The sequence below is a fragment of the Hakea prostrata genome, chromosome 2, assembly GCF_041222555.1.
Source record: "Hakea prostrata isolate BN-2017 chromosome 2, UWA_Hpros_2, whole genome shotgun sequence".
Classification (NCBI taxonomy): domain Eukaryota; kingdom Viridiplantae; phylum Streptophyta; class Magnoliopsida; order Proteales; family Proteaceae; genus Hakea; species Hakea prostrata.
The window spans coordinates 27,627,343-27,654,833 of record NC_142601.1 but is presented as its reverse complement, the minus strand read 5'-3'; the positions used below and the strand labels follow the sequence as shown (position 1 = coordinate 27,654,833).

General features: G+C 41.1%; 1 protein-coding gene across 1 annotated transcript; it reads right to left on the bottom strand.

The window, feature by feature from the left end:
* Positions 1-1,980: 1,980 nt before the first annotated feature.
* Positions 1,981-26,693, bottom strand: LOC149024168 (serine/threonine-protein kinase D6PKL2-like). Its single transcript, XM_089144489.1, has 3 exons — positions 26,374-26,693; positions 23,694-25,577; positions 1,981-3,179 (listed from the first exon to the last, which is right to left on the bottom strand). The coding sequence occupies exons 2-3, from the start codon at positions 25,478-25,480 to the stop codon at positions 2,333-2,335; spliced, it is 2,634 nt and encodes an 877-aa protein (XP_089000615.1). The 5' UTR covers positions 25,481-25,577; positions 26,374-26,693; the 3' UTR covers positions 1,981-2,332.
* Between the last annotated feature and the right edge of the window lie 798 nt (positions 26,694-27,491).

Here is a 27,491-nt window from a genome sequence, read left to right as displayed (position 1 = left end):
CCTGATCGTGTAGCTCTTCAATTTCGATAGCCACTTCATCGAAATGCTTCAAGTAGTCTCAAATGGACTCATTCCTTCCTTACATGATGGCGAATAGGCTATCAAAGGTCTTCTTGCTCCTGATCGCACTCCTGAACCTGGCTATGAACTTCCTAGCCAGTTCTCTAAAGTTGTTGATGTAGCTCTGCTTCAGGCTGTTGAACCATTTATTGTGGACACTTTAGAGATGCTGGGAAAGTGTGGCAGAGCAGCTCATCCTCCTGACCCAAGACAGTCATTACAGATTTGAAGTAACTAATATGTTCCTTTGGGTTCGTCTTCCCTTTGAATAGGGTGAAGGTCAGCACGATGAAGTTGACCGAGAAGGGCATGTTAATTATTTCGTTCGAGAAGGGTTCCTGGTCCGCCACATCGAAGTCTTCATCATGATCCCGATCATCCAGCTTCTCCTCGACCTTTGCTACCCTCCTTTGTAGTTGATTTTGTCTTGATTGATTCCTCCCTAAAGACATGGTGCTTGCTCGGACCGATCATAACCGGGAGGTTGATATTCTTGATCGGGATATGTTCAAACGTCCTTGAGGATGACTTTCTCCTTCTTGGTCATTCTCGCCAGGTCGACTTCTTTGGGGGAGATCTCGGGTTTGTCTAGGTCTCGAGAGTCGATTGAAGGCACTGACCCTAGTACTGTCCCCGGGCCTTTTCTCTGTTTTGGTCCCGAGCCGCACCTCCCGTCGGTCGTTGGCCTGGTTTACGCTTGGTGGCCAGGTACCCCTTGCCCTCCAGGTAGCTTGCTGTAATCTTCCCACTTGAGTGTTGCATGGAGGTCCCTGTTGAATTCCTACCTGGTGAACCAGTCCCCGTAACACTCCCTGCAGCTCGAGCATTCCTTTCTAAATCTCGTTCAGATCTACAGCGGTAATAGGTCCCTAGGGTCCTGCCGATGTACCTTCCCCGAGAGGGTTTTGGGCAACTCGAGTTTCATCCCGATCACCCTCCTAGTTTGAATGTTTGCCTCCCTCTTTCCAAAGGTTTTGATCGTCTGGGTTTTGGTCCCCAGTTATAGTATTTTGCCGGGTAGTTCGTCCAGTATTGTTCATTTGTCTTGTCATGACTTGTTATCGTTCTCAAAGACAGCGCTTGTTTCTTAGATCTAACCCTGGTCCCCACATAAGTGAATTGACTCCCGATTGAGGTCCCATCTATGACAAAGATAAGACTTGCAAAAGAAGTTAGACGCGGGCCAGCTTGGATGCCAAGCAACCACCTCCGATGGCTAAGTTAGTCAAGGATCAGATTAGAATCTCGAGCGAGTGCTGCTCAAGGATTAACCAAAAAATGTTCGTCTCCTTACCTAAGGATTGAGACCTTGTTAAATAGTGTGTAGGTTACCTTTCTTAAAACCGACAGGGTCCCGAGCACTTGCCCGCCTAGCAGTTTCTAGGGTGGACATTTTGTTTATGTTGGTATTTCCTTCTGTCTTAGCGTGAATGGAGCATTTCATATTGGCTACATTTGACCGGGGTATGTCCCAACCACATAATTAAATGGAAACCTGAGTATCAAGCTGATACTACACGTGCATGTCTACATGTGTGCATCTTATCCGTAACTCTCATTTGCTCTATGAATTCTCCAAAGAGAGAAGCTCATTCTGAACCTCCATCACTTTGGTTCGTCCATTTGAAAGCGTGGAAATAATCTAAAGACTATGCAAGGCAAATCAAGTGAAAGTGAACGCAAATAGACACCTCATATGTCTAGATCCATTGTAGTTAAGATCACTAAAGTGTAACCATCTACAACTCATCCTTTTATGATTTTAATTTACCAAAATTTAAGTTTTTTTCTGCAAAAATTTAAAGAACAACCAAAACTGAAATTCTTTGTACCCCAAGAGATGATTCGCCATAATCCATCTAGTATCTTTGGTGGGGACAAATTACGTCTTGAGGACGGCAAAACCATAGCTACCCTGGAAGTACCAACTTTCACACACTGCTTTCTTCTTAGACAATTTTCTTTGACAAAGCAACCTGAAACATTGCTACGTACTTATTCGCTGTCACCGCAAACTAATTCAAAATGCTAATCAATCCATCCTAAAAGAATCTCCATAGAACACCAGCCATTAATCATTATTTTCAGAAAAAGGATCACCCTTTCTTTTTCATTTCATATTATATACCCATACACAACTTTTCGCCAACTTTTACCGTCTATATTTACAATATTAGCTCAACATTATCATTTTTGTGGGAAGCCACCTAATGGAGATTCTGCTTTGTAATTACATCAAACAACTTGACTGTAGACAAACCTTGCTATAAGCCTAGAACAAATTAAATTCCAAATGCGCTTCCGTAACCCCAATTTCTACACACTTACTGTTGTTATATGACTCCGTTTCTGGAGCCACAAGATCTGGGAACCTGGGAATCTCCGGAGGGACTTCACATCGTATAAGTGCCCAGTTCAAGCCCTCAAAGAATGGGTGCATCTTGATTTCAGTGGCCCCCTTTAATGAACCCAACCGGTTCTCTGGCTCCTTTACCAACAGTCCTCTGATCAGATCTTTTGCTTGGAAACTGACGACAGGACCTTCAGGAAAATTGAGGCCCTGTGATACCACATTAGCTAAGGTGTCCTCATCTCCCCTACCCTTGAAAGGTGTTTTGCCAAACAGAAGTTCATACATAAAGATTCCAAATGTCCACCAATCAACAGCACTCCCATGACCCTCTGCCTTGATGATCTCAGGAGCCAAGTATTCATGGGTCCCAACAAAAGAATTGGATCGTGCATTGGTTGGTTCTGCCACAAGCTGTGGCAATGGACTGACCTGGGTTAGCACGTCTGATTTTAACTTCCTGTTTTTGGCTGTGGCAGAAATAAGCTTCGGAGAAAAGCAGGATACTTGGACCCAAGACGGGTGTAGGCAGAAAGGGTCAATGCAACTGGAATCTGCACAGGGTCCCTGTACCTTCTCCGGCTCCATCTTGTAGGAAGAAGATCTAAGAATTGTAGGGCTCACAGTGCACCTGAGCGATAGATCAAAATCTGAGAGCATAATGTGGCCGTCCTCTCGTACCAGAATGTTTTCTGGTTTGAGGTCTCGGTAGACAACCCCAAGCATATGCAGATACTCCAAGGCTAGAAGGACCTCTGCGACATAAAACCTGCAGACATGGTGGAATAAGAAATGGTAAAGAAAACCAACATAAAAAGTGTAAAGCAAGGGCAGAGTTAATGATGGATGGTCAATCATAATAGAAGTAACGTTTGAAGAAGCCAGCATGAGGATTTGATTGTCAACATCCAGGCAGACGTGACAATCCACTTGAATAAGATACTTCTTCATCCCTGAATTAGAGATACCCAGGTAACTCATACTCTCTTAACTTTTAGATTTCTTTTATCAGTGGTAGTGTTTGAGAGCTAATTTGATTAAATCGTTATGTCTAGGGATTTCTTGAATTTACACTACTCTTTCTAAAGTTTGACTTCATGAGTCATGACTTACCATGACTTGAGTGCATCTAGTATCAATCATCTTGTTTGCACTAGTTTTGTTCTATGCCACTCACTCAATTGCTCTAAATCTCATCATGATATAATCATCAGACTGAACTCATGTCTGGTTTTAACCATGATATCAGATCCTGTGGAAAGCACTGTGGCCCATCAAACAATCAAATTTCTTATATTTTCCACTGTTAGTTCTCCAACTCACATCTTATCATAGTTGTCAAAGCGGCAAGACGACCAAAGCGATTAGGGCTCAAGCCTAGGCAATTAGGTGACAAAGTGGCGCCTAGGCGGCAATAAGGCGACCAAAGCGGTTGGGTCAAGAATTTTCAATATAACTACTTTTAAACTACTTTTCAATACAAATACTTTCTATAATAAGCTAAACAAATATTCAGTAGTCACATTCATCCAAAAAAAAACATTCAAGAATCATAATTATGAAAAATTATTCAAAAAAAGCATGAGGATTTGATTGTCAACATCCAGGCAGACGTAACAATCCACTTGAATAAGATACTTCTTCATCCCTGAATTAGAGATACCCAGGTAACTCATACTCTCTTAACTCTTAGATTTCTTTTTTCAGTGGTAGTGTTTGAGAGCTAATTTGATTAAATCGTTATGTCTAGGGATTTCTTGAATTTACACTACTCTTTATAAAGTTTGACTTCATGAGTCATGACTTACCATGACTTGAGTGCGTCTAGTATCAATCATCTTGTTTGCACTAGTTTTGTTCTATGCCACTCACTCAATTGCTCTAAATCTCATCATGATATATTCATCAGACTGAACTCATGTCTGGTTTTAAACCATGATATCAGATCCTGTGGAAAGCACTGTGGCCCATCAAACAATCAAATTTCTTATATTTTCCAATGTTAGTTCTCCAACTCGCATCTTATCATAGTTGTCAAAGCGGCAAGACAACCAAAGCGATTAGGGCTCAGCCTAGGCAAATGGGTGACAAAGTGGCGCGTAGGCAGCAATAAGGCGACCAAAGCGATTGGGTCAAATTTTTTCAATATTAACTACTTTTCAATACAAATATTTTCTATAATAAGCTAAACAAATATTCAATAATCACATTCATCCAAAAAAAAAAACATTCAAGAATCATAATTATTCAAAATTATTCAAAAAAAAAACACAAACATTAGTTCATCTCATCAAACCATGGTTGTCAAAGCATTCGCCTAGGCATTTACTGATTAATTGATTCTTGATGTTGAAAGTGGCTTATGCTTCACATTCTGTTGCCGACCGGCACAAGGGTCCCGCTCCTCACTTTGGGCCATAGAGTTCCTTAGCAGATTGGGCGTCAATTAAGCGGTTCAAAACAATGTGGTTGAAAAACCATTTTTACCATTGATCCAATTTGCAGTTCCTTAACAACTCTTGTAATTTCCAAGAGACAATGTTACCATTGATTCAGTTTGCAGTTCCTACTCGGTTCAGGTTGTAATAGACCCATACTGAAACCAATTTGATTATTAATCTCTTGCAATAAGAAGACCAAAAGTAGTGATTTACCATTTTCCTTTTCTGTTGGGAAGATAACTCTCGTGACCTCTAAACAATTATTTCAATGTGAAAAGGTACTAGTGGTTTGAGGTGAAACCATGATTTAACTTTATTTTTCAAAATGCAGTTCACTAATGGTTCTACAAGATCAAGGAAGTTCTTGTAAAAACCATAGGAAGACTATGATTCAAAAACCAGCTTCCAAAGTGGTTGGACAAACCATCTCCTATCCAAATGCCAGATAACATAATGATGCAGATCCAAGGTTAAGAGCCCAAATGATGTGGTTCTACACTGGTAAGAGATCAACTGGAAGCCATTCTCTATAATTTGGTTTGTGCTTGGGTAGGTCAACTTAGGGCTTAGGGTCAAAACTAGAGCTATGGGTGTACAAGTTCTACAATGGCAGGAAATCGACTGACAAGAAAGTTGTGGATGTTATTCGGTGGGACCTTCGGCCCTCTCGGGACAGAAATGAAAAACCTTAAAAGAAAAGGCAGCCTTTTCATCTCAGACAAAACCCCAGTGGGAGAAAAGACGAAATTGAAATTATGTCTAAGGAAACATAAAGAGGAAAGTTGAAAACTAGAGCTATGATTGGTAAGACGTAAGGTTTGATGATAGGGTTATATCAGGTGAGTGTGGGGAGGCTAGCTGGGGATTGATTCAACTTGTTAATGTTAGAAGAGCAGCAACTTGAATTTTTTTCTTTTTTTCTTTTTTCAGATCCTTGAATTTGAAGACAATTCCAGCAACTATATATGAGTATCTGTCTTATGGAAAATAATTGTGAGACGGTGAAATGTGAGAGACCCATCTGAAGTAGAACCAGGGGTTAGAAAGAAAAGAAAGAGACAACAAGGGCAAAGTGAAATTGTGGATAATAAAAAGTAAGCTACCACCCCTCTCCTACAAAGTTCCATGATTTTGAAAGTGAGACCCTCTGATTCAGCCTTACTCGAAAAAGGCTGTAGTTCCCAAGATCTCTATGGCTAGATCTGTATTCCAGGTCCAAACCTAGGTTTTCATTAGAGCATACGGGTTCTTCAATTGGTTCCTAATAAATGTCTTCTAATTCCTGGGTTGGGTTTGGTTTGTTTAATGGGATAGTAGTGCTTAACTTTTGGTGTGCTGGGTCGGTTGAGATGGGATAGATTTGAGACATGGAATAAAATCTCAAAGGAATTAGATAAAAGTTGAAAGCAATTTAGACTTCACTCAGTAGAATAATCTCTTTAGGTGTCATTGATTTTGGATGGGAGAATTGGGATATATTTTAGGTTTCTTGATTTTGAAGGGAAAATAGGGTGATAAAAGCAAGAATGGACAGATCTAGGCCTTGGTTGATCAAAGGTGAGAGAAATGATAGTGCATTGTTGGTTAAAACTTAAAATATAGTGTTAAATAGGGTACTGGTTCAGGAGTCGTAATCAGAATTGGGTTTAGATGGGAAAGAGGGAGTTCAACCCATATCTCTAGGGTCAGAACCGAAAATTAAAGCTGTAAGGGTGGGCCCAGTGGGTTTAAGGAGGGCTACTAGTAATATACCTGCTTGGGACCCTGAATGGAGCCTTTATGGAGCTGGAATGCTGTTGAAGACACAGAGGTTCAAGGCTGTCTCCTACAGACACTGTCAAGGATCTGAACTGGACTTCACTTAGAATCTTCCTAGGGTTTGGATATTCAAACTTATTGACAGCCAAAACTTCTACTACTTGGATCCTCAAACTAATTGACAGAACAAATACTAAAACACACACAAAGTGCTTGAATGGGAAGCCTTATCATTAAATATTCAGGACTGCCTCTCCCCATGAGTGGAGGGGTTTATTTATACAACCTAGGGGCTGGGTTTCCTAATTGGACTTGTATTCCCAGCCCTATACTACTAAACTATACAACTACTAGGTCCAATAATTCAGCCTGTACAAGGACTGACTAAAAACTCCGAATTATACAGACGGTTTTGTAGTGTACCTACTTTGAAGTCATCTTCTGCGACTTCAATTATGTCTCCATCCATCACTGTCTCGCTTGGTGGCTCAAGCTCAGGTCTTTGAAGGAATGGCTACAGGGTTCACCAATTGCTGCTTGTAATGTTGTTTTGGTTATGGCTTCATTTGTTAATCCTTCCTTCAGACGCTTATTTTTTGTGAAGAAGAAGAAAGAGTGGATGTGAAACCTAGTGTCTGTGGCAGCAGCTCTATGCAGCGAGAACCCTAGGGATTAGGAATCCTATGAGACTGGTTAAGCATATTCTAGTAGAGGCAGTAACCTAAGAAAAGCCACTAAAACAGGGTACGCAGCAGCACATAAATTGATAACCATGCAGATTAAACACAATATAAACTATAGTAATACACAGGTTTTGGAATAGTTCAACCAAATCAGTTTCAGTATTGTTAGGAACCCATAACAAACCAGTTACTGAAACCCCATTTTTTGGTTTAAAAACTTGGGACCAATTGATTTAGCTTGAACCAATTATGCCTAGACCAATTAGGAAACTGATGCGTCCAAAAATTGTTCCACCTAAGGATTCCTTGAAGCTTGCCTGCAAAACATGGTTAGATGTGGGCCGACCACGCGGTTGGGAAGCCACCTCCTAAGGTTAAATCAATAATGGATCAACACAGAGCTCTGGCTAGTTGCAGAGCTTTATTTGAAAACGATAATGGAGGGAAACGATTCAAATACCTCAGTTGTTCATGAACCTTTAGTTTATATAGGGTTTACCTCTTATTCTTGACCATTGGATTCGTTCTAGATCTTTTCTTCGCAGCCGTTCCATACTAGGGTTTTTACCCTTCTTTCAGAGTGGTTGGTAGTTTCCTTTCTTGGCCCAATCATGAATCCCAAATTTCATGGGATCACGTTTCTTATAACTGCTAAGGTTCCTTTGCCCTCACATTACTAATTCGAGCTTTGGACCGGTCCCAACCGGGTTTCTTGACCCGACCATGGTTGAGCCCGTCTCCAACCGAAGTCTATGACCCGACCAAGTTTGAACCCGGTTCGACATTATTTCATCCTCATCATGAGCCCCCCAGGCCAAGTGATCGGGATTGAACGACCAAGGGCTTGGTTTGATTCTAACTGATCTCGATCATTAAAACCCAGTGGACAAAAGGCCAGACGTCCTCTTCGATCTCCAAACGTCGCATTTATTAAGCTGGTATGCGCAATGGTACATCTCTCGAGCCACCCACACTCCTTGTAGCCTGTGCCAGTCATGCCACGTAGCCTCTATCAGCCATATTCATTATTACCTTCATGCTTGAACTGTCAGTAATTGTTAGCCGTCGATGAATATTGATCTGTTCGTTGGATTAAACCCTGAAACGTCACTCGAACATGACCACTGATCCAAATAAATCCTGACCGTACACGCCATTTCCTCTAATCTATTTAAATCCCTTCGAGTCTATACTTCAATTTTTACTTCTTCATTTGCGAACTTGTCTGTACTTGAAGATTTTCTTGCGCATCCTCCTGCTGTTGAAGTTTTCTTGCAAGTTCTGCCATTTTTCAAACCTTCTAGTCTTCAAGCTTCATCTCTTTCCAACATAAGCAAGTAAGTTCTTCAACCATTTCCTCGTTGTTCTTCTCTATTCTTTTTCGGGTTTGGGGTCTTAGCCTTCAGGATTTTTGCCTTTTGTCTTCATAAACACCTATAGACAACCTCTTCTTTTGCAATGGGTAGTGGCAGAACATTTGAGGATGATTCTGCTCACCATGTTGCTAGAGGAGAAGATTCTGGCAACATGCCAACCCCCTCTACTTCAGTTGAACTATCCGGCGACTAGGGTGAGAGGATAACCGACCGCTAGTTAGCCTCCATTCAATTAAACCCTAGGAATCAGCCTAGGAATGAGATGGAGAAATGAAAGATTGCTTCTCCTTTCGTTCTTCAAAAACAGAAAGCCCCAAAACAATCCCTTGTAGGAAGCTCCCGATCATCCAAGAGACCTATACAAGGTCCTGGTTTTTTTGTTTCTCACCTTAACAATGACGAATCGACCTCTGCTTCCGATTACTATTCTGTGCCTTTTTCTTATCTTCTTCGAGTTCCCAAACCAAATGAGAGGGCTAACTCTAACCCTCCTGAAGAGTTCTCTTTGTATCTTAACACCCTAAAAAGTGGCATCAAATTTCCTTTCTTCTACCCCTTATTTTTAGAAATTTTGAATCACTGGGAGATTTGCCCAGGAATGCTTCTCCCAAACAACTGGCGTCATATTGTCGACTTCCTCGGGCTTTGCCTTGACCTTGAAATCCATCATTCTCTTCCAATCTTTTCTCATTTTTATACCTCAATAAATCCAACCCTCTCGGTTGGGTTTATCTTTCCAAACGCTCTAAAACTGAGCTGAAATGGTCGAGCGGTATCCTAGCTGAGGGTACCTGCCCATCTAATCATAAAGGGTGGTGTCATCGGTATTTCTTCTGCCGAGCACCACCATCCGAACTCAACTTCCCGATCGCTTGGAATCGGCATGATTCCTACACCAAGGTGAATGGTGCTCTACCATTGTCTCCCGACGAAGAAAGCGTCGTTAAGAAGATAAAATCTATGAAGGCGAGTCAGGAGATCCATGGTTGGGCAATGGAGTACGATGTTGTTCTCTTAATGTGGGGTTTAGCCCCCGTGAACTCCCGAACTCAATGTAGTCTTTTCTTTTTTCCTTTTCGTACTTTAGTTTGTATTGTGTACTGACTTCTTTTTCTTTTTCTTTCAGTGCCTCCCAGATACAATCCTAAGGCTATTAAAGCTATGGCTTCCAAGGGTTTGGAAGCCGCTGAGGACAGAACTCCAAGGGCCAAGAGAAAAGAGCTTGAAGGTACCACCGCTGCACCCCCGAAGACCTCCATGCACGCCCCGAAGGGGATTTTGAAGATGTTACATGGGGCCACCAAACGAGGAAAGGCCCCAATGGATGTCGGAGAATCCACTCAAGACGAGGTGATCCTGACAAAGAGGAGGCACGACCTCCAGGACGATGCGGCTTCAAAGAGAGCCAGACAAACGAGGAATGTATACATTCCCCGATGGCACTTAACGGAGAACGACCACGTTTCTTTGGACACTAATCGAGCGATAGAATGGGGGACCTTCGCCAAATGCCTGCTGAGAGCAAGATCCTTGATGCTGCCACCGATGAGGAGTTCGTCAACTCCTCTGTCAAGTAAGTGGTTTATCTTACATTGTTGTAGCAAAAATTTTGACAAGTGTCCAAAGCTTTTCATTACCGAACACTAATTCCTCCTTCTCTTTGCAGGGTGATTGCCTATAGCTTCCACAGGCAAACAGAAGCTATTCTTCGTATTGGGTGTCTCAGCGTCCGAGCTAAGCGTCAGGAAGGTGAGGTGAAGGAGAAAGGGACCGAAATCTCTCAACTGAAAGAGGAGAATCTGAAGTTGGAGAAGACTACCAAGGACTTGGAAGTTGCGGTCAGGAGAATTGGAGATCTTGATCAAGAGGTCAAGAAACTCCAAGGTATGGTGAGAGAATCTGAGGCTAAGGTTGAGAGCCTCGTGAAAGAGAAGTATGAGCTTCAAGCTCGGGCAGCACCATCCGGTCCCGAACACATCTCTATGGAGGCAAGAAAGGCTTGCATTCAGAAATATCTGAACAGCAAGCCCTTCAATGATCTTCTGGTTCCCTTCAATACTCATGCATACAGGGACGGGCAGAATGATGTGTGGAAGTCAATTCTGAAAGTTGATCCTTCATTTGACACCAGCCGTTATCAAAAGGTATCACTTGGAGGTGTTTGAGGCTCTCAAGTTGCCCATTCCTGATTGGGCCAAGGGAAAAGAAAACCCTCCAGCTGCAGACCCAAACTTGGAGTTCTACCTAAGTGATTCTCCTCCCTGTCTCCAGAAGGTGAAGTAGTTCAAGACAACGCTGATCCTGAACTACAACTTCCGAACCAGAACCAATTACCTGATCATGATCTCCCTTCGTTCCAGCAAGCTCCTCTAGCAGAAAATCCTCCACAAGTTCAATGATTTTTCCTGCTTTTTCTCTTTTTCTTTTTCTTTTTGTAAGGGTTGGCCCCCTCTGACCATTGATATTTTAATGAAAACTTCTTGAGATCCATTGTTCTTGTTCGTACTTTAATAAATCTCCTACAGTCTCTACTTTGAATACTTCAAAGATTTTGTAAACATCGTTCGGGCGTGCATGAAACCTGTACATAGAAAATTTTTGGGATTCTTCCATGTGTGGGAGGTCTTATTCGGGTAAAATCGAAGCCTCTACTTAGATAATTCCTGAGAATTCTTCTAAGTGTTAGGAGGTCTTATTCGGGTTAAGCCGAAGCCTCTACTTAAAGAATTCCTGAGAATTCTTCTAAGTGTTAGGAGGTCTCATCCAGGTTAAACTGAAGCCTCTACTTAGAGAATTCTCAGGTCTTGAGAGGTGTCATTCGGGTTAAACCGAAGCCTCTACTTAGAGAATTCTGAGAATTCTTTCAAGTGTTAGGAGGTCTCATTCGGGTTAAATAGAAGCCTCTACTTAGAGAATTCCTGAATTCTTCTAAGTGTTAAGAGGTCTTATTCGGGTTAAACCGAAGCCTCTACTTAAAGAATTCCTTAGAATTCTTCTAAGTGTTAGGAGGTCTCATTCGAGTTAAACCGAAGCCTCTACTTCGAAGGACTCAATTGGTTAACACCGAAGCCTTTTGAATTAACTGCACTAAAATAACTACTATTATAGCCTTCTATGCCCCCATTCAAAAGAGGGTTTGGTGTCTGAAACATAAATTGCACTAAAAATTTGAAAATTTGAGTCGGACTACATCTCAAAAATAAAATAACAGCAAAGGATAAAACTTTTTAAGATGCCTCGCATTCCATGATCGGTCAATCTTACGATCAGTTGTTAGGTTATTTAATTTATAAGCCCCCGAACCTACTGGTTTCACGATCATGTACAGTCCTTCTCACGAAGGGTCCAATTTTCTTTGATGACACGAATCATATGCTAAAGTGTTTCTGAGGACTAAGTCTCCCGAACGAAATTGCCGGTGCTTTACTTGGGTATTGTAGTGGGATGCTATGCTCCTTTGGTAATGTTGAGTTCGGGTGATGGCTCTCGTTTGGACTTCGTCTAATAAATCTAGGTTGTCTAATAATCCTTGATCATTTTTTTTTCTTCGAACTCTCGTTCTCTGAGGGTCCCCGCCATTATCTCTACTGGAGCCAAAGCCTCTAATTCGTAAGCCAATTTGAACGAAGTTTCTCCCGTGGGTGTTCGAATTGTAGTTCGGTAAGCCCAAAGAACGTTCTGGAGTTCCTCAACCCATAAAGCTTTATTAGATTCTAATCTCTTCTTCATTCCATCAAGCAGGGTTCAGTTTGTTACCTCTACTTGGCCGTTGCTTTGAGGGTATGCCACCGAAGACATCTGGTGCTCGATCATATAGGTCCCGCAGAACTGTGTGAATTGAGGGTTGTCAAATTGTGTTCCATGATCAGTGACCAGAATCTTCGGGATGCCGAATCTATGGATGATTGACTCCAACCCGAACTTCTCCACCTTTTCAATTATTGTTGCCAGTGGGATTGCTTCAACCCATTAGTGAAGTAATCAATTGCTACGATCAAATATTCCCACCGCCGTTTGCCTTGGTGAATTCCCCATGATATCAATCCCCCACATTGCAAATGGGATTGGGTCAAGGATTGACGTCAGGGTTGTTGCTGGTTTCTTCGACACTATCAAATGGATTTGACAATTCTTACAGTAACATACATACTCTAAAGCATCTTCTTGCACCTTCGGCTAGTATATCCCGAGCCTTAGAATTTTATGTGCTAGTGCCCGACCACCCATGTGAGCTCCACAGATTCCTTCGTGTACTTCTACCAATGCACTCTTCAATCCCTCAGGTCCCAAACACCTGAGCAGTGGTCCGGCATAGGATCTTCGGTATAACCTGCCATTTTGTATTGTGAACCTTGCTGCTCGAACACGAATAACTCTAGCTTCCTTTGAATCTCCTAGCAATTTGTTGTCCCGAATGTATTCAACGATTGGGTCCATCCAGCATTGTCCGTCCTCAATACAAGATACTTCCTTTCCTTTGGTGCTTGGGAAACTTAATTCCTCAATGTATACCAAAGGCTCAAGAGTCTTCTCCTTCGCATTTGCTAGCCTTGAGAGCTCGTCTGCCATAGCATTTTCCTTCCTCCGGATCTGACAGACTTGGACTTCTCTAAAGTAACTCTTTTCTCAAAGTTTGTATCATTTCTTGATATTTTTGTAGTCTAAGCTCCTTCATCCCCAACTCTCCCTGTACTTGATTTATGATGAGCTGAGAATCACTATAAACAGTTATCTAAGATATAGCCAAAGCTTTTGCTAACCGAAGGCCAGCTAAGAAAGCTTCATATTCGGCCTCATTGTTGCTTGCTTCGAACATAGATCTCAATGCATATGCAATGATAAAGCCCTCGGGACTCTTTAATAAGACTCCTCCTTATGCCCCTTGCTTGTTGCTCGAACCAACAACATAGATATTCCACATGGTCGAGATAATATGTTCAGTTATTTCTTCTGCGGGAGTTGTAGTCTCCACCATAAAGTCAGCCAAGGCCTGAGCCTTTATAGTTGTTCGAGGTCTGAAATCCACATGAAATTCTCCAAGTTCTATCGACCATGCCACCATTTTTCACGACAAATCTTGGCTTATACAGTACTTTTTTCAAAAAGGAAAAGTGGTTAATACCTCGATCAAGTATGCCTGAAAATAGGGTCTCAATTTCCTTGCTGCCATCATCAGGGCCAACGTTTGCTTCTCAATCTCTAAGAACCTCATTTCAGCACATGACTTACATAATAGATTGGCCACTGCTTTTTGCCTTTTCCCTTAACAAGAACAGCACTTATAGCCAAGGACGAAGTTACCAAGTAAATTTGCAAAGTCTCACCTTTCTCTGGTCAAGATAACAAAGGTAGTTTGTCAAGCATCATCTTCAAGTTTTCGAACGCTTTCTGACACTCTTCGGTCCATCGTGCCTCCTTGCTTCCTTTCAGATCTTTTAAAGCTTTGAAGAAGGGCAAACATTTTTCTCCCGATTGTGCTATAAATCGGTTCAAAGCTGCTACTCTACCCGTTTGTGCAATGAACAGTCTTTGGAGGTTCCATGTCAATCAAGGCTTGTATTTTTATTGGTGCTTGGGTTTCACGCTGGAAAACCATCAATCCCAAGAACTTACCAGAAGATACCCCGAAGGCGCACTTCTCGGGATTGAGCCTCATCTAGTACATCCTTGAAACAAAAAAAACGAAAAACTTATGTCAAGTCTGTTATGTGTCTCAAACGCTGAAGGCTCTTCACAAGCATGTCGTCAACAAAAGCTTCCATGTTCTTCCCGACCAAATCTTTGAAAATTTTGTTCACTGGCCTTTGATAAGTGGCTCCCGCATTCTTTAACCCGAACGGCATGACCCTGTAATAGAAACTTTCACGATTGTTCATGAATGCAGTAAACTTTTCATCCTCAACATTCATTAGGATCTGATAGTATCCCGAATATGCGTCTATAAAACTCAAAGTTTCATATCCAGCCGTTGCATCGATTAGAAGATCTATTCGAGGTGAAGGATAGCAGTCCTTCGGGCATGCTTTGTTGAGGTCTATGTAATTGGTACCATGGTAGAAGATCTTGCTCTTGAGCGAGATCTCGCCTCCTAAAAAACCGAGATCTCGACCATCTCGGCGAGATCTCGATCAAGATATACAATTTTTTGGCATCAACTCGGTAGCCCATCACGGAGGATTTTGGGTCCCAGTTGGGTTGAAACACGGTATTTAAACTATTTAAGGCATTTTGAACACATTGGTGGCCTTGGATTTGTCAGAAAACAACCCTATGTATGATTTCTAAGTCTACCCATAGTGTGAAACTGAAATGTTGTAGGATTAGGAAATGTAAGGTTATACAACATGTAATATAGAACCTTTAAGGCATACAAATAAAAAGTAAGTGTATCAAATGCATCAAGCAACCTTAATATTATCAAAATTCCATCAATATGAGTATCACAATCTCAATTTTCAAGAATAGAATAATAAAATTATACAACCATTAGAAGTTTTATATAAGTCATTAAATTATAAGTTTATAAGACAAGTCGAGAATGATTGATCTTCCTTCGATGTTGTAGATGTGCTAAGAGTAGTTGCAAATGAAAATTCAGTCAAATCCACACAAAAAAAGGCAAAAATTAAGAGTTCCGGCGAGATCCAGGGAGAGATATGGCAAGATATGACAAGATATAGCGAGATATGACGAGATCTCGAGCGAGATATCCCAATTCTCTGCTCTCGACCTCCATCTAGTCTCTCCTATCTCAAAAAACAAAATATCTCGAGATCTCAAGAAATCTCCCACCATGATTGGTACACATCCACCATTTCCCGTTCGACTTCTTGACCATCACAACATTGGCTAACCAAGTCGAACATTCGATTGGTTTGATGAATCCCGAACCCTTTAATTTCTCCACTTCACACCTAATAGCCTCGTGCTTTTCAATTGAGAAATTCCTTCTTCTCTGAATTATTGGTTTGGCCTTCGGGTCTATCCACAACCTGTGTTTTGCCACCATTCAGTCTATGCCAGGCATATCAACCGCCGACCATGCGAACACATCATTGTTCTCCTGAAGAAAGCCCTTCAATTCTTCTTTGAAGTCCTTTGTTTGCTTTGATCTGATGAAGGTCGTTCTTCCTTCATCATTGGAATCCAATTGGATTCGTTCTAACTTTTCAACGGGTTCGAGTCTTCGTATTACATCTTCGTCCCGATCATCCCGAACTTCAATCAATAGAGCTAAAGCTTTTTTGGGCTCAACTTTACTTTCAAATATGAAACATAACATTGCCTAGAAGTTTTTTGATCATTAGTTACCTCTCCTACTCCTTTTTCGGTTGGGAATTTGATCTCCATATGTTCGGTTGATACAACCGCTCCCAACTTCGTACGAGATGGCCTCCCGAAAATGACATTATATGTTGGGAGTTCCCCAACAACTAAGAAGTTTACCAGAATAGTAGTCTCTTTTGGGAAATTTCCAACTGTCAGGTCTAGTTGTACTAACCCCTCTGCTATCGCTGAAGATCCAGCAAAGCCATACAAGTAGGTGGAAGATGGCTTTAGCGAATCCTCCTCCATCTTTAACTTCTGATATGCAACATACGACAGAAGATCTGATGATGATCATGTGTCCGCTAATAACCTATGTACCTCTCGACGGCTGATCTCAACCTTGATCAGGATCGCATCGTCATGAGGTGTGCAAACGCCTCTCTTGTCCTCTTCATTGAAAACAATACTCATCCTCTACATTCGGTCTCTTTCTTTTTAGTGCTTCTCCCGAACCCATGAACTTAGACTTTGCTTTCAATTTTCTGAGGGATTCAGACTCTAGGCCCCCGAATATAGTGAGGATCGGGGATCAGCTGGCCCCTACGATCTCTTTCCCTTTTTTGGACTGGGGAGCCTCAACTCGACAGGTCTCGCTTCCCGAGCACTCCCCTTTCTTTTCACCGACTCTTCTATCTTGATCATCGCCTCGGCCTTTCACAAAGCTGGATAAATGTCCCTAGGGTATCAGTCTTTCAATATCTGCCTTCAAGTGTCTACACTCGTTTGTGTAATGTCAATAGTCCTTATGGAAACGGCAGTACTTTTCCATATTTCTTTCTCCAGGTTTGGCAATCATTTTGGGTAGCCAACTTAGGATGTCCTGATCTTTAATTTGCATTAAGATCTCCGACCATAGAGTATTTAATGGTGTATACTCTGCATGATCGGGTGAGCGTTGTCTCCATCCCGAACATGCTTTTCTTCCTCGATCATTGTTCGGCACCTTCGAACCTTTTTCTGAAGCCTTCTGTTCTTTAGTGGCTGCCTTTCCCTCTCCTTGCCGAATGTCAAGGATTTCGGGTACTTCTGCTTGCTTCTGGCATCTTTGGACAAGTTCGGGATAAGTGGTTGGCATCTCCTGCAACAGTAACTCCATAAGTCGTCTATTAGAGAGGCTTGTGAAAAGGGCTGTTTTGGCCACCTGTTCGTCCAGATTCTCAAATTCCATAGTAGCTTTATTAAATCTTTGCAAGAAATCCCGAATGGACTCGTTCCTCCCCTGTTTTACATGTTTTACAATGAACAAAGTTTCTTCGGTCTTCTTAGTCTGTATCCCACTTTGGAACCGACCAATAAACTTACAAGCCAATTCATCAAAATCGGCTATCCTTCCCAAGGGCAAGTTTGAGAACCACTTATAAGCTGCTCTCGTGAGTGATGACCCAAACACACTACATAATTTCGTTAGAGTTACCAGCAACAGCCATTGTTTGTTGGTAGTAACTCATGTGGGATATTTGGTCTCCCGACCAATCAAATGGAGAGAATGTTAGGAGCCTGAAGTTAAGGGAGAATTCATACTTGGCAATGGAATCCATGAACGGGGTTTTTCTGATGATTGAATAAATGCCATCGGTCCTTCTACCCCTCATGAGTTGTCTTAACTTTTGGTTAATGTCTGCCAGTTCTCGATCGATTTGTACTGCCCAAGTACCAGTCATTCGAACGTTGTCACAACCCGAACGTTGAGATGTTGTTGTATGTGTGTGTACTCCACGTTTGAGTCTAGTAAGAGTTCCAATTCGAGTCCCTTACCCACAGTCTTGAACGTTCTGTTCATCTCTTTTGGGCAATTCCCACTTCTCACTCCCGATTTCTCTTCTCGAACTCCTAGTGGACCTTGATTTCTTTCCTGCCTGAAGTTCTGGCCTTCGGCCTACTGTCTATTTCTCTGAGGAGAACACCCCCTGACTGGAGAGTTTCTTACCTCAGCCCTTCGCGCTCATCCTTGGGCTTCTTCCTGATCATGGAGATTAGGGTGTCTTGGAGCTCCTAGGCATCTGGCCACCATTCGAAGCATTTGCTATATTTTCAAAAATTGGATTTGTATATGGTTCATCTGCTCCTGAATGACTGGAAACATACGAACTTCATCATTCGGGTCATTCAGGTGAACTTCTCTAGCAACTTCTTATTCTTCGCAGATTTCTCCATCACGAACATGATTTCCCTCAAGAGGGTTCCCTCCAGGAGGGGGGATTTTGATTCTGATTCCTCAAAATTGCAGATCTGGTATCCACCATGGCTTTTTGAAGCGTTTCCCATAGGCGGCGCCAAATGATGCATCCAAAAATTGTTCTGCCTAAGGATTCTTTGAAGCTTGTTTGCAAAACAAGGATAGATGTGGGCCGACCACGCGGTCGAGAAGCCAACTTCGAAGGTTAAATCAATAATGGATCACCACAGAGCTCTGGGAGCTTTAATTGAAAACAATAATGGAGGGAAATGATTCAGATACCTCAGTTGTGCATGAACCTTTAGTTTATATAGAGTTTACCTCTTATTCTTGACCATTGGATTCGTTCTAGATCTTTTCTTCGCAGCCGTTCAATACTAGGGTTTTTACCCTTCTTTCGGAGTGGTTGGTAGTTTCCTTTTGTGGCCCGATCATGAATCCCGAATTTCATGGGATAATGTTTCTTATAACCGCTAAGGTTCCTTTGCCCTCACGTTTCCGATCCGAGCTCTGGAGCGGTCCCGACTGAGTTTCTTGACCCAACTGTGGTTGAGCCCGTCTCCAACTAGAGTCCATGACCGGACCAAGGTTGAACCCAGTTCGATGTTATTTCATCCTCATCAGAAACAAAAGTGAACCAATTTACTTATCTCAACTCAATAAATGAAGCTACAAGGGGCCACGTCTAAGAAACTCTGCAGAAGGGGACAAAAGACCTCGCTGAACAGCTAAGAACATGAAAATTCTGAACAACCCCAGCCACAAACTCGTAAAAATGAATGATCAAATGAAAAGAATACGTAAGGACTGGTAGATTTGCCTTTCCATCTCTCTTTCTCAATTTCAACCACAATCTCCTACTCTGAAAGCTCACAATTCTAAGACTCTCAAAAGCAAATGGAGTCTCAAAACATCACATTTTAACGTAAAAACACTGTTTCTTGACCTAGGAATGACTGAGTTTAAAAAGTTTATGCAGTTCAGTATCAGGTAATCGATTCATCAGTTTTACCGGTCTTATCAGTCTGAAATGCATGGTTTATTAGTTCAGAAATCAGAACCAAACCAATTAAAAGTTTACCACATTATCCGAGCCCAAAACTGAACTATTTTGACTAATGATGATTAGACTGGCTCCACTGCCGGTTCAAGTTTCAAGTTTTGGTCACAATTGACATCCTTATAAATGAGTGTAAAGAGAAGGCGTGCAGTCAAACTATGCCTTGGATGGTCCCAACCAAGAATACCTCAGACTCTACAGAGAATTTTGAAAGGGTAAATTTAAGTTGATGATTGACTTAAAAGCAGAATATCTGGGAGCAATGTGAAGCACTGAAAGCACATACCTAAATCACAAGTATGTGTTAAAACGAACACCAAGAAATAGCGAATCAAAATAGAAACAAAACAAAAACACACAGAGAATTAATGTGGTTCACACACCAATGTGGTGTCTACGTCCCAAGCGAAGAGGGAGAACTTTTCACTATATGGAAGAAAAACAAACCGAGATCTCACAACCAATCAACAAGAATGGGTTGATCCATAAGGTACATATATATAAGGTGCATATCCCTAAAGCGAAAATCCCAAATCTCTCAACAATCTCATGGGCAAACATAAGATACATATATATACCCCAATGAGGTAAACAGGTCAATCCATCGGGTCGGGTTGTACCGTACCGTACCACGGGTGCTGTGCCTCTGCACCCCCTACATAACCCAAGATCAGTGATGGGCATAGGCCTTCCACTTTCATCACAGATCTCCAAGAACGGGCCATTCGGGTCGCCCACCAAAATATGTTGGTATTGGTCCATCTTCGAAGTCAAGAACAAGAACTCAGGTCACAACAAAACAATATAGTCATAGTGTAAGAACTCGTGAGACATCTTGCTTCTGTGGTTTAGCAAGATAGGATGCGAAGTGAATCAAAAAAAAAGAGAATAAGTCGGTTGAGTCAACATCTTCACCTAAGATCTTGATCCAACTCAAGCCAACCTCTTATATAGAAAGTTTTGAACTCAATTGAGTCGAGATGTCTTAATGAGTGATGTAGCCCTAGATTGAAGAGGTTTAGTCTTCAAGGGTCTCAACTCAAAAGGTTATGAGTAGAAGAAGAAGAACTTGGTTAGAAGATTAAAAGGAGCTTTTGGGAGAGAAAAGAGAAGATATCAGAATTGGGATAGCAATACTGTATGCAATGCCAAAAACACCAAAACTCTTATAGAAAAAAGTCATATTCATTAATTAAATCATCATCTATAATTGATGGGGATGCATTATCAGTCTTAGGCACCACTTTCCAGTCAACCAGCTATGTTGGTGAAGAGATCAGCCCCATGGCAGCACTTACATGGGTTGGTGACAAGTTTTGGGCCAAATCCTTTGGTTCGACGAGAAGCACTGCCCATAGGCACTTTTATGGGTTTAATTGGATTTAGAACAAATTGCTCCGACACCCCAAAACAGATGCCTTAATGTGTTGACACGCATTTTTATGTTTGATAAGCATAGACACCCCAAAGTTGGACTTATAATGGACACATCAGTCCAGTCTGTTAGTGCTTTCTGTTAAATCACCATTTTAATTATTTTGATACCAAAATCATCCCAGATTATATATGAGATAAACATATTACCCTTACCCTGCCTGAAATTCTTAAAGTCCATCATTTATCAGGAAAAGCTGAAAATTTTCCAGTGACCAGGGGAACAATGGAAGAATATCATCTTTTTTGTTATTCTTTTGTGCATCAAGTATACACAAAGAGAGAAAAGGAAAACCAATGACAAGTTATATTGGCCGCCCTCCTCTGTTCCTTTCTTTTTTCTTTTCTTTTCTTTTTGTTTCTTAAATTCAATCTGTTGTGCGTAAAGTGGGGGGGCAATGAGAAGGAGAATCTATTTTCGCAGCCATCCTCTGTTTTTTTCTTTTTTCCTTCCCTGTTTGTTCTTCTTAATTTCAATCAGTTGTGCATGAAGTAGAGAGAGAGGGAAAAATGAGGAGACAATCAGGAATGTTCGCCGCATTCCTCCCTTTCTTTTCTTTTTTTCCCCTTTTTTCCCTCCCTTGGTTTCAGTTTTTTTGGGGGATGAAATAGAGAGAGAAAGATGAAGATTCCTGAGGTTGGAAGCCTATAGGAGGTTGATTGTAGGTTAAAAGTACTGTTTGGGTTCGCTTGTCCAAATGCAAGGAAACTCCAATCAGGCTTCTTGAAAGAGAAGATACTGATGGGTATGATGGTCTTTTCGTTTTAGTTCTGATCCTTTTGTGGAATGGTACTTTAGTCTCTAATACTAACCATTTAACAGAAAAGGGGATGGATGCTTTTGAAACCTAAAAATGAAGGCATTAAGGCCTCTGTTTGGGGTGCCAACGCAATTTGCTCTTGGATTTAATTTGATAATTCTGAATCTTTTGTGGGTTAGTTTGGTCTGATTTGAATAAATTTTCAGTTATTTCAATTTAATTGGGTTTCGGTTAATTTTACTTAAGATACTTTGGGGCTTCGAGCTTTGCCCCTGACATTGCCCCTAGCATTGGATATGGGTAGTGAGTCACCAAGGTTTTCTCTGGGAATTTCATTTGTTGGCTTAGGGTGAAATTTTTTAATAAAAGGCATTGTAATTGAGAACCAAGTTATTATAGAACAAAATTATAATTGTTTTCCACACAGTCTGATATCTTCTCTCTCCTGGCGTCATTGACGTCTTCTCTTCCTTATGCTAGCCGTTCCCCTGTTCCTCTGTTCTCTTGCTTGATTCTGGTCCCCACCCTTCTTCTCTCTTCAATCCAGCACTTCTTTCCACCCATCTCCTTCTTTCTTCTTCTTTCTTCTTCTACCCTGTACTTCCCTATGGCAGTCCTGCCAATATCTTTTCCCGTTCCTTATCCTCTTCTTTCTCTCCTCTCTGACAGCCTGCTGTCCCAACCTCCAGCTGAGTTCTTTTCTTTTCTCATAAATTTTCTATCTATCTTTAATTTTCCTGTTTGACCTCGTCTGGGTGCAATCAGTTTCTTTCCGTAAACTTGTTTACCTTCTAATTCTTAGTTCCATTGTTCTCACAGCTTAAACCCTTACCCCTATTTCTTTTATTCTAACTACTGTTTTGCAGCAGGCATTATTATTTCCTTTGTTCTCTTTTGTTAATTAATCCATATCCCTGTTTTCCTATTTCTGCAGTAGGTAAATTCACATTAACTTTGGGGTTCTTTACATTGTTATTTTCTGCATTTTACTGTTGGGTGTAGGCTATTGGGCTAGGACAGCAAGCATTCTTTAGGAACTTGTCATAAGCATGCACTCAACTTAGGGTTGCAATACCATGATCCCAATCCCCCCATGTTTTCCTATTTGATTCTTATTTCACGTTTATTATTTAGGGCTGATTTTAATATTATTGTTTTTTTCTTTTCTTTTTACTTTTGCTATATTGTCTACTTTGCTTGTTTATCAGATTAGTGGCTGCTGCAATTCCCTCTTTAATTATTACTTTCCATTAATAATTGCGTACCCAAAAAGACTTGTAACCAGCCCTTGAAGGTCCGCTAGTTTCTAGTTGTCAACCTGCATCAATTACATAAAAATGGAGCTTCTATAAGTCCTAATTTGACTCATTAATGGACTCCTATCACTCTAAAAGACTAAAAAAGGCGACAGAACCAAAACAGAATTCAATCTAATAAGTAGTATTCTAATCTAACTGAAACACAGACTTAGATTGCTGAAAATAACTACTAATCCTGTGTACTAGCACCACCTCACTTTGGCCCATTAAATCAATACACCCAAAACCAAGAACCTCAATGTCTATAGAACCCACCCATGGGCCAAATTAAGTAATTCAAAGCTCAATTGACCCTCCTAAACATTCCTGACTGCATCACAGAGACAGTAGAGTTTTGCCTACGTTCTTCAGAGCCTGCTACCAGCTCAAATCTTCCATTTCTGTTACATCTCTCACTGGATTCCTAGTTGGAGCAGCTGGTTGAACATAAATGAACAAGTTTAGGCCTTTGTATGAGTAATGGTTCCACTTTTGCATGACTATTTCCAACTTGGGGTCTAAAATAAGACTAATTTTCTGCTTTTTTTCATGAACTCTGGAGTCACCTCACCAATGTGTTCAAAAGGCCTAATATTGGCTGGCCAGTAAGTTTCAGCCCTGAATGATACCTAAAAAAAAAAAAAGAAGAAAAGAAAAGGAAAAAAAAACCACATTCAGTGAGATCTAGGCCCAAGTTGCTATTTCTGAAGGGTGAGATTGCCCTCCAGTTTGAGCTCTTGATTCATGGTTATAATTTCTTTCAATGAAGCACATGTAACTAATCCACGTGAGAAGGAAAATCTAGGAACACCATATCATTCATAATCAACAAACCACATAAAAGTGTATAAGACAAGGAGAATGCATGCTAAAATGCATCATAACTTTGCACATTAGTTCTTAATGTGTCCAAAGCAGTAATCATGCAGAAGTAAACTTATGTTGAGCTTCAGTTAACATTTGCTACCTTGCTGCTTCTTCAGGGAAACTCCTGCCTGGTTGCTTCTGCCGGAGGACGTGCAGATCTCCACCAGGACAATATTCCATAACCAAGCAAGAAAGTTTCTCAGTTGTAAAATGAGCATAGAGTGTAGGCAGAAAAGGATGATCTAGCACTTGCAATATTTCTCTCTCAGTTTGGGCCCTTGGCATCTTCTTTCTGCTCACCAAAAGTTCATTATCCATAACTTTCAAAGCAAATACACAGTTAGTGCCGCTTAGTTCAGCAAGATAAACTGTTCCAATGTCCCCACAACCAAGACGCTTAAGCAGTTTGAAGTGTCTGAACCCTAAGCTTCCATGCTGAATCTGAACATGGTGGATGGCTTCCCATCTCAAGTCTTTTGACATGTGTGGTCTACTGCCACAACAACTAGACCCACTTAAATTGCTCTCCTCGCTAACACTAGTGCTACTGCTGTACTCACCAATGCTACTTTTAGAGCTTTGTGAGCATTCCCCCTTTTCTCTTGGTCTCAATGTTGCATTAGCTTTTCCACCAACACATCTATTACTGCTGCATTTATTCAACGTGCAACTCAGACTACTCTCAATGGTATCCGCATTGTTCGAACTGACTTCAACACTTAGATTTGTACTGGTGGATGCTGGAGAAGCAGGTTCCTTCCTCAAATTACTTCCAGTGTAGTTGTCTATTTGGCTAACTGATTTACTTGTACTTGCACCCAGGTCATTATCGATTTTACAGCACGTACCGGAAGTGCTGGTGGCAGAAGATGAATCCAGCTTCACTTTCTTCCTTATAAGGTTTTTGTTCCTGAAGACTGGTCTGGCTAGGCGCTGATTAGTGCTAGCAGATTTGGTTACTTTACTGCCAGAACTAGAGCTAGAGGTAGCCGAAGAAAGTACTGGTTGAAACTTATCTCTCCGCCCCAGACCTGGCATTGATGTTATGCTTCCAACTTTTGTTGAGGCAGGAACTGATTCATCTGCTTCTATTACTTTACAGCCGGTACTAGAGCCAGATGATGAAGGTGCAGGCTTCGGCTTTACTACAGAACCAGGACACCTATTCGATTTTTCAGACCCAGTTTCTGTTGATTCTGGAATAATCTCATCTTTTGGTGGCACTTGAACTTTGGTTGTTGGTGTAATTGAATATCGAAGGGAAGACTGAGCAATTTGGTTCAATTCTTTTGCCTTGTGAACTTGCAGGATTTCTGGCATTTTCTTAGAGCAATTAAATGAGTCATCTTCTGGTACAAGAGAGATTTCTACCATACTCCCTTTAACTCCGTTTGATGAAAGATCACCTTCACTGGCATCAACTACCACTGCTCTGTACAACCGTTTTATGGTTCCAGCTTCTGAAAGTCCAGATGATGGTCTTGATAACCGCTTCATTGCAGCCGTCTCTAGTTTCTGAGAAATGCACAATCCCCTCAGTGCCTGCTTCAAGGTCACAGTCTCTGAAATTCCAATTCCTGATGCTTGAGGTGCTCCAATTTTAATTGGCTTTTTCAAAGCATTCTTCTGTGATAGTTCCCTATCTTTTTGATGTGATAAACGCAATGCTCTCCCAGAGGCTCTGAGATCAATCCCCTGAAATAGCTGATTGAGGTCATCCTCCAGGGAAGAATTATGCAGATACTTCGGCATATGACGTTTTCCAGCTTTGTCATTGACTCTCAGGTCGCCACTCTGTATGTCAGTTCCTTTAGATCGTTGATCTGAATCTAGGTCCTCTTCCTTCGATTCAACAATCTCACAGGTGCCAGTTACTGTGGCCATCATTCTGGCAGCCGTACCCTACCAAATCCAGTCTGATAAAGTGATGAAAGAAAGGTGGAATACAGCATCACAACTTTACACTAACCCAATTCTGAAGAAGCTGTCAGGAGAAAAAGAAGCCGAAATATCAGGAAGTACAACACAATTGCTTTCTTATTTTCTTCTATCATATTGAGTCCCAGGAACGAAGAAAAATTTAATTCAACATGCTATACTCAGTGGAAGATCAACGATCAAAATCCTGGAATGATCAACAATATTCAGGAACAAATTAAATTACGTAGCTAGACTTCGGCCCAAAGCACTTGACATTTGAGTTCCCCATCCTACCCCATTTAATAAGCCACTTGCAGTGAACCGACTCAAAAATTGAATTTGTATAAAAATAACAAGGCAGAGTGTGAAGCAAATTGAAATTTGATAGAAATAAAAAACAATATATCTACTCATTTGTAGTTTCGACTCCAAAAATATTTTCCTTAGCTCAATAAAATATATAATCTCAAACGAGAGATTATCAAGCTCCATCTCCTTCATTGATCCGTTGAGAGTGCCCAAAGTTACAAGTTCCAAAAAGCATAAAAAAAATTATATAGGCATGGCCATAGCCCTTATAACCATACCATAAACTGCATGAACCAGGATCAAAACAATTTAGTTCAAACAAGAACTGAAAAGGCACTAGGGAAAGGGAGCAAAACAGTATACTTTAAAAAAATAAAAATAATAAAAAAAGAAAAAGAAATAAGTCAGAGAAACATACTAATAAATAAAAGAAAAGATTTCAAGCAGTTCAAGAAGCCGACTATGTATGAGTAAGTAACAAATTGATCGATAACCAAAACCTCAGAAACAGTGAACTGCATAAATAAAAGAAGAGAAAGCAAGAAGCTTACCTAAGAAGACTGACAGTGCAACCGCCACACCGATTTCGAATTGAGAAAAGAGAAACCTCAAAAACAAATTCTTGAGGCTCTAAAGCGAGGAACTGCAGCCGAAATTGATTTAGTGGGTAGAGAGAGAAATGGAGAAGACAACGGAAATTAAGATCAGACGATTAGGGCACGAGAGAAAGGTTGAAAGTGAACGAGGTATCACGAGAAATCTCACCGTTCTACTGTTTCTTTGTCTGAAATGGCGGAAAATTTTAGAAAAGAAAGGAGAGAATAGTGAGAGAGTGTTAACATCAGTGAGTGATGAGAGAGAGAAACATCATCATGGTCAGAGGCTCCTCAAATGTGAGGATGATGGGGCCCACATGTCGTGTTCTGTTCACCGTGGCCTCATTAATCCTATGGATCATTAGCTTACAGCGTACCCTTTCCGAATAATTAGCAAAAAGAAAATCCTGGTTGGGCCGTTTGGTTGGACCACCACCAACTTAAAGACCAAACTATATTACAATTTCATTCTCAAATTCCATATGGACCGAATGAACTTTCGACTCGGTTCTCTACCTCAGTCTGCCCTTATCCAAGGACAATTATGCATTGGATTTCGGATGTTTACGCCATGATCTGCTTAGGTTTTTTTATTTATTGAAAATGCTAGCATTCTTTTGAGTCCATCTCTCTTCTCCACGTACGTAAAAGAAATCCCTATTTCTTTTTTTTTTTGGGGGGTGTAAAGAAATCCTTATTCAAACTCCGCTAGTGTTTTTGTTTCCGGTTTCAAGCCCGAGTAAAGGAAAAGGGTTGGGTACGTCAAGTCTACAGCTAGCACCGGAAAAATCTAGTCAAATCATTTTTCATGGATTCGACCTTATATGATAAACATTATGCTAGGATGTTCCCCAACCAAGAAGCGACGCGCTATACTATGGCTCGAGTGTAATGATAAGTGGGCAAGGGTTAGCTAAGGCATCCCTCTGTAAGTGATGTATACCATCAGAGCTCAGATGTAGTGATAAGTAGGCAAGGGTTCCCGCGTCGTGGATGAGTACGGGTAAAGAAACTCGTCCAAAAACTTAGGATTAGACTGGCATCTTGGAACATAAGATCTTTAACAAGTAAGA

Bases quoted from the DNA above. Each gene is read 5' to 3' on its own strand.
- LOC149024168 (XM_089144489.1), bottom strand. From the start codon at position 25,480: ATGATGGCCACAGTAACTGGCACCTGTGAGATTGTTGAATCGAAGGAA. The intron at 3,180-23,693 runs GTAGCAAATGTT...CCATGTCTGCAG, and splicing joins TTCCCTGAAGAAGCAGCAAG to GTTTTATGTCGCAGAGGTCC.